The sequence below is a fragment of the Camelina sativa genome, chromosome 4 (genome assembly GCF_030686135.1).
Source record: "Camelina sativa cultivar CO46 ecotype springtype chromosome 4, ASM3068613v1".
Classification (NCBI taxonomy): domain Eukaryota; kingdom Viridiplantae; phylum Streptophyta; class Magnoliopsida; order Brassicales; family Brassicaceae; genus Camelina; species Camelina sativa.
Window position 1 is genome coordinate 20,283,877 of NC_141883.1, and position 14,661 is coordinate 20,298,537.

At 32.7% G+C, this 14,661-nt stretch overlaps 2 protein-coding genes and 1 pseudogene across 2 annotated transcripts; all 3 read left to right on the plus strand.

The window, feature by feature from the left end:
- Positions 1-53: 53 nt before the first annotated feature.
- On the plus strand, positions 54-766 carry LOC147946014 (F-box protein At3g49450-like; annotated as a pseudogene).
- Positions 767-5,005: 4,239 nt separating this feature from the next.
- On the plus strand, positions 5,006-8,290 carry LOC104783938 (alpha-humulene/(-)-(E)-beta-caryophyllene synthase-like). Its single transcript, XM_087510410.1, has 6 exons — positions 5,006-5,209; positions 5,325-5,607; positions 6,220-6,592; positions 6,686-7,043; positions 7,119-7,291; positions 7,811-8,290. Exons 1-6 carry the CDS (start codon positions 5,105-5,107, stop codon positions 8,100-8,102), a joined length of 1,584 nt encoding a protein of 527 aa, XP_087366536.1. The 5' UTR covers positions 5,006-5,104; the 3' UTR covers positions 8,103-8,290.
- Positions 8,291-9,819: 1,529 nt separating this feature from the next.
- LOC109132682 (peroxidase 33) lies at positions 9,820-12,870 on the plus strand. The gene is made up of 4 exons (XM_087510418.1): positions 9,820-10,566; positions 11,256-11,447; positions 11,881-12,049; positions 12,147-12,870. The coding sequence occupies exons 1-4, from the start codon at positions 10,333-10,335 to the stop codon at positions 12,614-12,616; spliced, it is 1,065 nt and encodes a 354-aa protein (XP_087366544.1). The 5' UTR covers positions 9,820-10,332; the 3' UTR covers positions 12,617-12,870.
- Positions 12,871-14,661: the final 1,791 nt, after the last annotated feature.

Below are 14,661 nucleotides of genomic sequence, written 5' to 3' on the forward strand. Positions count from 1 at the left end.
TACAACTAATGGAAGAGTACGTACTAGAGCCTAAACCGGTACCGTGTTTCTCAATGGGGTTAACCTTCTCATAATCTTCCTTGACGGAGATACCAAATGATCTTGTCTTTCAGATTCTCTCGAGAGTGCCTGCCAAATCCATGGCCAGATTCCGTTGCGTGTCGAAGCAATTAATGGGCTTCAGTCCTCAGCCTTCCATAAATCTACCTCACCAACTCTTCGGCTCGTCCACGTCATCTGTTTACCTTACATGTTGACGGTAGGAGGCTCTTCTTCACATCAACTCATCCTTTAAATCTAGACGAGAACTCGTCTACATCTTTAATTGTCGATCGTCACATGTGTTTCCCATGCTTCTTTGAGTTTTTTGAGGTTTGTCCTCCTGTCTGTGGATTGCTATGTAACAGGGATACAAATCTGATGATATGTAACCCTAGCACAGGAAAGTACATAACCTTACCCTTTACGACGAGCAATGAGAGCACCGAAATGAAGAAAACATTTTGGGTATGATCGATTGAAATACAACATAAAGTGTTGTGTGTATCAGCAGATGCTCGGAAGCATCAAGTTCTGAAATTAGAAAATGGAGGAAGATTATTACGGAGAATAGTTGAATGTTCCATTTCTCATGATCCTCATTCCTCAATGTGTTGGGATATGCATCAATGGGCTTTTATTTTATAAAGCTATGGGACATCGGTCAATTATAGTATGTTTTGAGGTTTGGTCTGAAAATTTCAAGTTTATTAGTATTGATAATTAGAAACTAGAAAAAAAAAGAAACAACCGTGAGTATAACCAATCATCTGTCTCATTTGCGGGTCATTTTGGTATCGTTGACAAAATCCATCAAGCACTCTTGAGATAATGTTTTTTTAGCTATCTCGATAAATTGAATCTCCTTTAGGTCATCAACTAGGAGGTGATCTGGTCTCTTTCCGATTCGGATTAATGGGTCAGGTATATTCAGACTCTGATATCAAAGTAGATACTCGAAAGATTTGGCGAAAACTCTTTATTATGTGTTATTAATCTCAAGGATTTGATACAATATATATAAATATATTTAACCTGATTAGAATAGGAGATTTCTAGATAAACGTGAATAAGTAAATATTCTAAGGAGGAGGGTGTATTCAACTTAATTAACATTTTAAGTGATTTGTGTAAAATTTACAAATCTTATGTTATTTTATTATAAATTTTAAAAATTCTATTAAAATCTGTTGTTATTGAACTAATTATTTCAAAATCTAATTTAAAATCTACTTTATTCAAAACAGTTTGTGAATTTGGATTTTAATGCTTTTAGGGATTCTGAAAGATTTGAGAGAATTTGTTTAGTTAAAAATACAGAAATTCAATTCTCATGGTTTTAGGTGGGATTTGAAATTTTTTTTACAAGAAATCATATCAACTTCTATAAAATCTATCAAATTTCCAAATTTTCTAAATCTCACAAAATCTTCCAAAATCATGGTTTCAATACACCCCTCTAAATCTCTATATTCTAAGTGATTTTAGTTTTCATAAGATTTTAAATGATTGTGATGATTTTAGGGAAGTTTATATGATTTATTGGTAAAAAATTTCAAATCCCATATAATACATCGAGATTTGGATTTCTGTATTTTGAATAACAGTGAATTTTAAAATAGTTTTTAAATCATCAATTCAAGAACATTGGATTTTAAAATAGATTTTTAAATCATCGTTTCAATAACAGTGGATTTTAATAGAATTTTTAAAACTCATGACTGAATAACATATGATTTGTAAATTTTATTTAAATCATTTAAAGTTTCAAGTTTCAAGTTGAATATAAAGTTGAATTTTACTTTATTCAAGTTTCAAGTTTAATAAAGTTTCAAGTTGAATCATTTAAAGATTCACACATCTAACAAAAATCTAAGTTTTGCTTCCAAATTTAGCAAATTCCTAATATTTCAAAAATAGCATTATGTTCCAAAATAAACTTTCAAATTTTAAACCGTAAACTCTAAACATTAAGTCATGTTCTCTAAAAACTATCATGTTCTCTAAAAACTATATCCTAAATATAAATGAAATGATTGAACCCGGATTCCCAATCTTCACACAGGATCCACACGATCTCTCCGGAACCCCATAATTCCGACAAGACAACCGGCATAGAAATCGCTTCTTACAAGAACTCCCACAAGTACACCAAACCCCACAACATCTAGTTACTGTGTCGCACAACCAACTATCCCTAGCGACCGAGTAAAAAGAGAGGTGGACTGGAATCAAAATATTTGATTACTTCGAGCCACTTACAACACTTCCCCACAAATACTTCAATTCACTATTAACTCATCTAGTGTGGAACGACACCTCCACCTGGTGTCGAACATCATTCATCACACTACTTGCGAACCAACACACATAGTGTCGATCGACACTCTCCTAGTGTCGGTTGACACCAACGCCCATGGCATCCCTTGCGTCGATCTTCCCTCATCCAAACCTAACTCCGGCTGTCCTTCTAGGACCCAAACACACAACAACATGCTGGTGTTGACCAAAACCACCTTGGTATTGCTCTACACCCTAACCTTACCACAAAATCGTCTATGCCATACCACAATAAAAACACTTAATTAAATCACAACCAACTGTTCATTCCACAAATACACTGTTGGATATGGATCTTATAGTACCACGAAGCTCCCCACCAAATTTCAGCCAAATCGGACTTTGTTTCATCATCGAAACATTGTTCCAAAGTAGCCATCTCAAACCAGTCCGCGCAGTCCATCTGCAAGTGTTGGTGTCGACCGACGAACGACATCAACCCAGAAATTATGATCCGAGCCTCCCTTCAAACTCCTTCTCGTTGCAAAACTCTAATCTTTCACAGTCATCTATTTCCTAATCGATTAAACATCAACCACACGACTTACCTGATAACAGTCATAAGAAAGCCTCCTTGACTCTCGTAATCCATCACCAAGTAATCACATCCTTCCCCACACACATATAGATGATGGATCTCCCTTCTCCTTCTCCTAATCCTCCTCAAGGGTCAAGGCTCCCTTTGCTCTTAGGATCAAACTCATAATCTCCATCTCTTTTTCTCTTTCTCTCTTAGAAGCGACAAATACACATCCCTCCAGAAAATAGACTACTCGTGCCTTTTAAAAAAAGACTTATGGTTTCCAAACCAAACCAAGCTAAAGCAATCGATTTTGAAACAAACCGAACAACCACCAATTTAGTGGTGTCGACCGACACTCTCCTTAACTTGGATTCGGAATGTTACAATAAAATTGTCAATCCACACAACAACAAAAATAATAAAAATAAATTAAAATATTATATTTGCGTTAATTAATGCTATTTTAAAATTTTTAAAGTGTGTGTTAGTATTGTCTTTGATATAAATATATGGTAATGGGTTGACCATTTTTAGTTGTGTTTTAACATCACTCTATTTGAAAGTTACAATGGTCAGCAGTCTTTTGTTCAAAAAAAAAAGATTGTCAGCAGTCTCATCACTGCAAATGCAAATGTAAAAATGGATCGTTTGGCACGTCATTTGCGTACATCTCCACACAATATTATGTATGTTTGAACAATATTTCTTCTAGTTGAATTGTTTGAACTAATCTATTGTTAAAAAAAATAAATAAAAAGTCACATCACTGCTGTGACGTGACCTTATCTAGGACACCATAATAATGTTTCCCAAAATGACATTTTAAAATACTACGAATTAATTAAAATACTGTTGATAGTGATATAGTAATATATATATTCAGCCGGCCAATATGAAAGAAATTATTATTTGTCGCTGCCATTATAGCCTAGTTTTAATGGATTGGTTTGATGAACAATTGAATTGCACATACAATATATAAATAATTGATTTTCCTCTTCTAGTAACCGAAGACAATCTGTTGAGGGGCCGGCGGATATACATTTGTCACAGAGTGATTAAGCTAATCGAATACCATATTGGGTAAAGTGTTCGCTACAATTCTTTAATTTTTTTGGTTTCTTTTGTTTTTTTTGTTTTTTTGTTTTTTCTCATTTTTGCATATAATTTTCATTTTTTAAAGAAAAGACTAATTCATATGAATAAATTGAAAGAGAAATTGTTTATAGACAAAATATTATGTGGAGATATATATTCTTGATGTCCCAAAAATCCGTATTTATATTTATATTTATAAAACAAAAGATAAAAAAAAAAATATTTCCCATCAATCTTGATATTGTGGAGGTATGACAAAAATATCGGCCAGTTAAAATTAGAAGACATCATCTTCACCAAATCTAATCAATATGTAAAAAAAACCATATGTACATCATACACTGAATAGTACAAATGAACATTCTACTTTAAAATACAAAGAGAAAAAGACTACGATGGAAATTAGTGTCTTTCATGACTGATATCGGTTCTTGAAACAGCATACAAAACCATCAAGCACCTGAAAAAGAGTCACTAACTTTTCAAAATTCATTTAAGAAGCACCGATAATCTGAATTAACAGTGGGAGTAGAGCTGCACCCACAACTTTCATTTAAAATATGTATAAATAATAATATGCAGTTAAATATATTTAGAAACCAAATAAAATAAATATACTAAAGGTGACATTTTTTTTATTTTGACCTGTTGCCATTTGTTTGATATTTTTATTATGTAAATTTAATATTATTAATAATAAAGCAAATGTGCCCCATTTAAATAGTTTTTTAAGATCCACCACTATGGCACTCGTCTATTATAAAATTTCCAATGGAGATATTAGCGAACCCATGATATCACAATTTCTCGTTGCTTTAAACATTTAGTGGCGCCCGTTTCAAATTTTCAATTCAACTTAATTCATTATAGGCTTAAGCGTCTCAATCAATAACTAATTATTACACGTCCAAAATAATACACCATTAAAGAAACAAAATAAAGATAAAGGTCAGATCGCTGAAAAAAAGAGACCTAAAAAGATGAGAAGCTAATCCAATGATCTCCTACTCCCGCAATATGTATTTATAAGAAACCTTGAAGAGTAAATTATAAGTACACTTTGAAATTAGAAAAAAAAAATAAAAAAAAAAAGAAGAGTTAAGCATGCAAGAGCCGCTGATAAATACTGAAGAAACTGATCGGCCATTAGCCGATTTTCCGGTGAATATATGGGAAGATCACTTGGTCACTTTTTCTCTTTTGGACCCGGTACGTACCCAATATTTGAAGTCACATTTGATTAAATAATATATACTCTAATGAATATACTCTAAATTATATATGTCTTCTCTTGTGCCATTGATGATGTATATGATATATATAGGATAGGGAGAGAAACGAAGAGAAGCTGAGTTCACTAAAGGAAACCGTAAGAGAATTGTTGATGGCTTCGAAAGAAGAGCCGATAGAGAACATCAAATTCATTGATGCTCTTTGTCGCCTTGGTGTCTCCTACCACTTCGAAGGAGAACTATTTTCGCAGTTAGAGACGATGTTTAGTTGCCATGGTTTTTTGCAGATGATGATAAGAGACAATGAGTTGGATTTATACACCGTATCTCTTGTCTTCCAAGTTCTTAGACAGTTTGGATATAAAGTAGCTGCCGGTAAGTCGAAAATTCAGAATGAATATATTTATAGAACTATTTTTATTTTTGTCAACAATATAGAACTACTGATCACTCCATTATATGAAGGGATATGAGTTATTAAAAGTAGCATATCTTATTTTATCTTTTACAATGAAAACATTAAATTTTTTTAATTAATATTATTAAGAAAAAGTTATGTAGGAATTTGGCTAATGGATCGGCCATTTGTGGCCCAATGATTGACAAAAAAAAAAGTCATGTAAGAGAAATATTGCTACTGATAAATATATATATATATATATCTTAAAAGTACATTAATATATTAATAGTTATAAACCAAAATCTGATCAGTATCTATAATTAAATCATGACCTCGACTTGATCATACTTATTGATCCAGCCAATGGTATTTTTGCTTAATTACAGAAAATGACTAATATAAAAAATATGCATAATTATAGCCGATTATTGTTTTTCTTCTTTAATTTTTTCACCTCTTTAGATCATATTAATTAATAGTGTGAAAGAACAAGTTAAATATACTTTACTACTTTATATGCATAATGATTTGTGAATCGACCAAATTATTGTTAAACTTCATTATTAACTAAAATTTATATGTATAAGATGTGTTTAACAAGTTCAAGAATAAGGATGGAAAGTTCAAGGAGCACCTAGCTGAGGATGCAATAGGTCTTTTATGCCTTTATGAAGCAGCACACTGGAGCACACATGGTGAAGACATTCTCGATGAAGCTCTTGCCTTCTCTAGGTCGCATTTGGAAGGACTGACTTATCAATCTAGTCCACACATGTCCATCCGCATTAAAAATGCCCTGAAACATACATACCCTAGGGGTATCTCAAGGATAGAGACACGCCAATATATCTCATACTACGAAAAAGAAGATCTGCACAATCAAACCTTGCTAGAATTTGCTAAGATAGATTTCAATCTTCTGCAAATGATGCATCGTGAAGAGCTTGGCCAAGTCTTCAGGTACAATTTGAGCTACCAAGATATATTATGTATTTTTAAAATTCTTTCATGGTGAGAAACCTTAATGATGGTTGAATCTTTTTTTTTTTTAAGGTGGTACAAAAATCTAGAGCTCGACTTGAAACTACCATATGCAAGGAACCGGACGGTCGAAAGCTACTCGTGGGCTGTTGGAGCATACTTAGAGCCCCGCTATTCTCAAGCAAGGATTTATTTGGCCATTGTTGTTATCTTATTGACGCTAGTTGATGATACATATGATGCCTATGGCACCATTGAGGAACTCGAACCATTTACAAATGCACTGATAACGTGGAATCCTAGCGGCATGGAAGGGCTCCCAGAGAACATGAAGTATCTACATCAAGTTGTGTTAGATTTTTATGGAAAACTTGAGGATGAGATGGAAAGGGAAGGAAGGTCGGGATGCGGCTTTTTCGCCAAACAATCGGTATAACTAGATACTTATATATACAAGTACATCAAAGTTCAAAAGCATATAACAAATTATTAAGTCTTCGTTCAGATGATTGTAACGGCTAAAGCCTATCTTCAAGAGGCAAAATGGTTGAGCCAAGACTATGTGGCAACATTCAAGGAGTACAAAGAGAACGGGGTTTATTCGTCGAGCTACTTAGCTCTGTTATCAGGATCCTTTCTAGGAATGGTGGATGAAGGCACACTTGATGTGTTTGAGTGGTTAAGCACTTTCCCACCTCTTCTTGTGAATTCTGCACTAATAGGCCGTCTCTGTGGTGACATTGCTAGTTGCGAAGTATAAATATTAACTCACCTTTTTTTGTTAATGTCAATAAAACTAGTCCACTTTGACCTACCTGATCCAAAATCCCGAAGATATAAATAACCTCTCAAATATATGTACTGAATATAGTGTTAAAAAGAAAATCAAATAAATAAATTAAGTATACTATATCATAAGTGTAAGAATCTTTCCTGTTTTGGCATAAAAAATGTGAAACACATATCATAACTATGATATGGTCCTAATCCCAAACACATATCATAAAAAAACGTTTCTGGTTGATTTTCTAGACCCTAGTGATTCAATTTGATTGAATCTTGGTATGACTAGCTAGCCCAAAATAATTGGGCTGCGCCCGACATGAAACATTTGTTGGAAATGGCACCTCAAGAATCCATTGTCTCACAAGGTTGGTGTAAAATATAATATTTAATCTGGTGATCTATCTCATACAGTTTGAGCATAAGAGAGCACGTGGGAACTTCTATTGATTGTTACATGAAGCAATATGGTATTTCATGGGAGAAAGCCGAAGAAGAGGTCAAAATCATGGCATTGGATTCATGGAAGGATTTTAATCAAGAAATGATGAAGAGAGATCACTCTTTTCCTTACCCTGTCGTCATGCGATTTCTAAACCTGTCGAGGGTCGTCGAGGTTTTCTACAAAGACACTGACATTTTCACATATCCTGAGTTGATGAAACATCACGTGGTTTCTTTATTCCTTAACAAATTATCTATTTGAATCAGAACTATACGACTGTGCAAGTTGTTTTGTTTTGTTTTTAGTTTCCTGGTTTCATGTTGTGTGGAAATAAGCGGCTTTAATTCTTCTGTCGCATTAATTTATCACTTTGTGTTTTGTGTGTTTCAAAACCTCAACTATGTATTGTAGAAACGTTTCTTTCAATAATAAGCTTGGTTTGATTTTCATTGTTTGAATTTATTGGGTAGTCATATTTGACCACCGTGAAAATCAATATGTAAGTGGAATTTATGAACACAAACGTTGTCTGTATATTTTTTTGGGTTTCTAGAACATTTCGTACTTGAACTATTCTTAAATTTGATACTATAAATATTGGTGTGTTTTTCATGACTTTTCTCTGTCTAATAATGTTGTGTGTAAAATAATCAAGTCTTCTTCGTCTTTGTTTTTCCCCCTTTTTCCTTTTCTTTCCCAATGTACAAAACAAGTGGTTTCTAGCTACCTTTTCGGGTTTTAAGTTGTACCAATGAAAATAATTGGCTGCCTTTGGTCTTCACATGATCACATAGAGTTGGTGCGATTTAACTCCTAAGCTAGATGAGAAGATCATCATTTTAATCTATCTTTTGTACAATTTCTTTAGTAATACACTTTATTTACGTTTGATTCCTTTTATATATAACTAAAAAAGAATGTGTACTTATAAGTTCAAAGATAGAAGTTCTTTGCCCGAAAAAAAAAATAAACGTCAAAGATCGAAATTCCATTATTTCGTTCACGTTTAACGTTTTTCTGCTATTTTTGAAAAACTACTAAAATTTTATGAGAACGCCTGTGATAATAAATTGTAGTGGGTGGTGATGCTAGCTAGGGACTCGACGTCTAGGGTTGGTACTGCGGCTGCTAAAGTCCAGTTGTTGGATCAGTGGGTCACTCTTTACGTTACATCACATGGAGTTTTCCTTGATGTGTCCCTATTTTCACAAAAATAATCAGAGATTTTTTCCACAAGCGAATTGGCCAAAATGGAGACAATTCATGTGCGTTGAATCGCGTATTTCAGATGGATTAGACAGATAATCTTTTGATGTCATGTGAGGATCTTTAGTCGCTATACATGTACGTAATCTCGTTTAATAATTTGTATTTTATTTTCAACAACGATTATTGCCTCAGCCCTGTCAGCAGAAAACGACATCGTTCGTATTCGATGTTGTATTCTTTAATTCTATGAAACAAAAATATTATTAATTAGCTATACATATGGAGTTTCCGTAGTCATGACTGGCCCATGAGCCTAAGCGGAAATCACAAAAAAATTAACTTTTCTTCTCGGTTATATTACTCACGTACCCACAAATAGGTACACACTCGAATCGGACATGAATCAGTTTTCTGATTTTCAACAACGCAACATTTATACTAATGAAATAGTTCTTGGACCGGTGGAATGTAAACCTCTACAAAAGAGTGGCATCTCTGTGTTTGTAGCAATTGGTTCTAATCGCAACGAAGATATACAGACCTAAAACTTTTCGGAACGAGAGTAACTTGAACAAAATACATATATTTTAGAGTGGAGTGTGGACTTATTTGATACATGTATATATGCAATTTAACAAATCGTGATAATATCTCATATATATGATAGCTTAAATTTTTCTAGTCAAATATACATATTTCAAAATATTACATTCATAATCTCATATTCTCATGCATCATCTAAATATATATCAGGAGGAACTTCAGAAAAGGAAGAGGGAGCCGTTTAGGAGTGTAGGTGAAGAACGTGGCAGACACGAGGTGTTGTTTTTTTTTTTTTTTTTTTTTTTTTTTTTTTTTTTTTGTGTGTTAAGGTTTTAGCGTGTGGCGACCAAGAGATTTCCAAAGGTCGTTGAGGAGTTATTTCATCTTCTGAAAGTTATCTTTACTACTTCTAGTTTTTCTTTTTACATTGGGACAGTAAATTAAATACGTAAAGATCAGGTTAAAAAAAAAAGTAGTAAAGTTAATTTATTTTCGATTTATTTCATGTTTTTTTACCCATTTATACATATATCATGGAATAAACACCTGATATATTACATATTGTTGACAAGAGGAAAAAAAAAAAAGAGCCTTCATTTTGTGTTCGCAAGAAAAGCCTTCATTTGAGAAAAGAAAGCCTCCGGATTCGACCTTCATTTCCTATAAAAGGATTTTTAAGATACCGACCTTAACTCATCTTCTCCTCAATCGTATAGCTTTACTTCTCTTTGTTTAAAAAATGAAGTTCTCTTCATCTTCTACAACTTCGTACACTTGGACACTCTTAATCACATTGGGATGTCTTATGCTTCGTGCGTCCTTGTCCGATGCTCAACTTACTCCTTCCTTTTACGACACTTCATGTCCTAACGTCACCAACATCGTTAGAGATACTATAGTAAACGAGCTAAGATCGGACCCTCGTATCGCCGGGAGTATCCTTCGTCTTCACTTCCACGACTGCTTTGTAAATGTAAGATATCATTATCATTTTTTTTCTTATATCTTTAGTCTTTAGAACTACAGGAGTTCATCTCTTCATCTTTTAATGACTGTGATTTTGTTTAAAGTGAATTTATTATCAGTATTAAAAAAATTTATCAGCACCTTATTATGGATTAAATTTACAAAATTTATTTTGCATTCTGAAATTATGTATAGCATTGCTATAACAGAAATACGTTCAAAACACATTTATCTATTTTTCACAAATATAAAGCAACACAATGCTGCTTAATTTTATAAAGATTTTTTTTTAACTTATGCACTCATATTTTTACTTGATTATTAATAGAAAAATGAGATTATTAAAAGATTTGTTTTTAACATTGCGCCAGTGTTCAACTAATGTGCTATTATTTTCATGATTATTCATTTTAATCATTTTCTTGAATTTATTAATTAATATTGAATATATATATATATATATATATATATATATATATATATTAATGTGATTATATATCACTGGTTACTTGCTTCAGAAGAACAAATGGTTCTAGTGAATGAAAAAAATCAATGTTATACTGTTTACCTTTGGTAAATATTTAGTAGCTACGGATGTGCTATATATATATAGATTATAGACTAATAATTTTTTTTTTTTTTTTTTGGCGCGAAAAGACAAATAATTTCTTAAATAACGTTTTTGACTTTTAAAAGGGTTGTGATGCATCAATCTTGTTAGACAACACGACATCATTTCAAACAGAGAAAGATGCGTTAGGAAACGCAAATTCAGCTAGGGGATTTGATGTGATTGATAGAATGAAAGCCGCAATAGAGAGGGCGTGCCCAAGAACCGTTTCATGCGCAGATATGCTCACCATTGCAGCTCAACAATCTGTTACTTTGGTATGCTTCATTTTCCCGTCTTCTTTTATTGGTTACAAACATTTTTTTTCTTTTTCAATTTTAATATGTCAAATAGTCACTTTACATATCATATCAACTATTGAGAGTCTAAGTTGGAAGAGAAAAGTGGGGATATAGTTGTTTGAGAATATCACAATCATATTTAGTACTAACTTTTCAACTATATGAAAAGTGTTCAAAATTAGTCGAGAAATAGTCAAAACGCGTGGTCCCGTCAAGAAAACTTAATAAGCTTAATATCAAAATAAAGGATTTACGTAAGACTACTAAATTTTTCTTCGAAGAAATAGTGGAGATTCTTAAAACTTCCTTTTGAGTATATAATCAATGTATTTATAGTACATGTTTCCGAGTGATAAAAATTTTCTTATAAAGTATTTCTAAATTGAGTATAATGGTAATTATACAATAGGCAGGAGGTCCCTCTTGGAAGGTTCCTTTGGGGAGAAGAGACAGCTTGCAAGCATTTTTGGGACTCGCTAATGATAATCTTCCAGCTCCAACCTTAACACTTCCAGAACTTAAGGCCAACTTTAAAAATGTTGGCCTCGATCGTCCTTCTGATCTTGTTGCTCTCTCCGGTAATCAACAAAAAGAAACTAAACCCCACTTGACATATATTAGTTGTAATAAGCGAGTAAAATATTGTTGATCTAATCATGGTCTTTCTTTGTTTAGGGGGTCACACATTTGGTAAAAATCAATGTCGATTTATAATAGACAGATTATACAACTTCGGCAACACCAGTTTACCCGACCCTACTCTCAACACTACTTACCTCCAAACTCTTCGTGGACTATGTCCCCAAAATGGCAATCTAAGTGCCTTGGTGGATTTTGATCTGCGTACGCCTACGGTATTCGACAACAAATACTACGTGAATCTGAAAGAACAAAAAGGTCTTATCCAAACCGATCAAGAGTTGTTCTCTAGCCCCAATGCCACAGACACGATCCCCTTGGTGAGAGCATTTGCTGATGGCACACAAAAATTCTTTGATGCGTTCGTGGAGGCAATGAACAGGATGGGAAATATTACACTTCTTACTGGAACTCAAGGAGAAATCAGGTTGAATTGTAGAGTGGTGAACTCCAACTCTCTACTCCATGATGTGGTGGAGATTGTTGACTTTGTTAGCTCTATGTGATCATCGTTTACTCCATATGATCTGGCTACCGGACTAAATGATAATATAAGATAAATAAGCGCTCTCAAGTTGTTACTCGAGCAGGAGAAGATCTTTATTGGTGTGTATAGTACGTTATTCTCTGTTTTTCTTTCTTAATGTTTGATATTGGTCTTTGAAGTGTTTTTTGATTTGGTCTAAGCTTTTATATAGTTTTGGACTTGTGTCTATCCTAATAAAGATGACATAATAAAGAAAGATATGTTACTTGAGAATAATTTATTTTACATCTCTAGATATTCCTAGTGAACTCCTACTCCTAGTGATATCTATATATTAAAGAAGAATGTGTGAACTCGCAAAAATAAAAGATGAATATTCAGTTTTTCAGAATCAAGTGAACGTTACATGAATTTAGAGAAATTAAACGTAACTGACGCCTATTATAACCCATGAAATCATTTTGTCCTATATTAAGCTAAAAATAAAATCCTAGTTAATTCAAATTTGAAACAGACACGTACGTTACTTGACCCATTTATTCCCAAGTTGAATCACGTTTCAATTTTTTTTTTAAATAGAGACCTTTTGTCCAGTGCAATGGAGTATTCCGCTGAGGACGTTGTTTATATAATCTTCAGCTACATAATTAAAGATGGATTGAAAAAGAATAAAAGAAAAACGATTTCTAAGTATGGTTGGAACATTGGGCTAGAAGCTTGTGTTGTCTGGGAATTGCTCAACATTATTTTCTTACAAACAAGAAATGAACAAAATAATGTTGAGTAATTGGCAGACAACAAAAGTTTTTTGTAAGAATATGATCCAACATGAAGAAGGACCAAACAACCGACTCGTTGGCACGTGTGAAGACGTTAAGGTTTGTTAGAAACGACCGACTCTGTTTTTTGTATAAAACAGAGGCTTTGTTCATAGACTATGATACTATAGTTTATCAATTTGTTTTACTTGGATTAGTTTATATTATTAATATATTCTCTTATAATTTGTAGATGACAATAGCGAGATAATTAGTATTCGATCAGATCCAAGTTCTTTGTGAGAACATTTTGTTGGTACTTCTTTCCTACGGGACGAGAGACTTTAAACCACCATCATTAAGAGGTTCTTTTGTTTCAGTTTTGTGATTTTAAGTTACGATCTAGAATGTTTGAGTTTGAGTGTTTGAGAGTTTGATGCATAGTGAAAGTTACGATCTAGAATGTTTGAGTTTGAGTGTTTCAGTATTTGATGCATAGTGAAAGTTACGATCTAGAATGTTTGAGTTGGAGTGTTTGATGCGTAGTAATACTTTTGTTTCAGTTTTGTGGTTTTAAGGAATGGTGGAAAACACCAATCTTCAATTGTTTGTTTCTTGTTTTTGTCTTTCAATTATTTACAATTACACATTTGAGTTTTGTTTCATGTGTAGAGTTTGATTTCAGACGGAGATGGTGTCAAAGACAGCTTAGAAGAAGATTAAGGAATGTGAGGGAAACAATGGTATCAAAGACAACTTAGAATAAGATTAAAGAAAACATCTTAGAAGAAGAAGACAACCTAAAAGATGTTATTTTCTGGATTATTATTGTTTAAAACTAGGACTCAGACCCCCCGCGAGATTGCGGGGGAAGTATTTTAAAAAAATAATAGTTAAAATTTAAAATTTAAAACTATACATTATGAAATTATTTGAATGTAATAGAATAGTTTGAATTCATAAATTGTTACTAAAAACATAATCATCAAAATGAAAACTTATAACAAAAAATATTATGTAGAATAAACGCAACTTTGCAAAACATATTGTTTAAAGTATTATAAATATAAGATATTTTTATGAAGGATTATGGTAAAGAGCTACAACTAAAAAAAATCATTATGACGAAGTGATCCTTACTGAGAATATTGAACTAATAGTTATAATGAATAATATAATTTTCTATTAAATAACTATAATTAAAAATATATTTTTAATGAGTGAAACAATATCAAAGAAAAATTAAAATTAAAATACACAACTCTTAAGAACAAAATAAAATAAATTTTAAATATTAAAATAGTTT

What these genes read in the sequence shown, in the direction of transcription:
- LOC104783938 (XM_087510410.1), top strand. Translation starts at nt 5,105, where the DNA reads ATGCAAGAGCCGCTGATAAATACTGAAGAAACTGATCGGCCATTAGCC. An exon ending in CTTTTTCTCTTTTGGACCCG is followed by an intron (nt 5,210 to 5,324) that starts GTACGTACCCAA and finishes TGATATATATAG; the next exon opens with GATAGGGAGAGAAACGAAGA. An exon ending in GAGCTTGGCCAAGTCTTCAG is followed by an intron (nt 6,593 to 6,685) that starts GTACAATTTGAG and finishes TTTTTTTTTAAG; the next exon opens with GTGGTACAAAAATCTAGAGC.
- LOC109132682 (XM_087510418.1), top strand. Translation starts at nt 10,333, where the DNA reads ATGAAGTTCTCTTCATCTTCTACAACTTCGTACACTTGGACACTCTTA. An exon ending in CTCAACAATCTGTTACTTTG is followed by an intron (nt 11,448 to 11,880) that starts GTATGCTTCATT and finishes ATTATACAATAG; the next exon opens with GCAGGAGGTCCCTCTTGGAA. An exon ending in TGATCTTGTTGCTCTCTCCG is followed by an intron (nt 12,050 to 12,146) that starts GTAATCAACAAA and finishes TTCTTTGTTTAG; the next exon opens with GGGGTCACACATTTGGTAAA.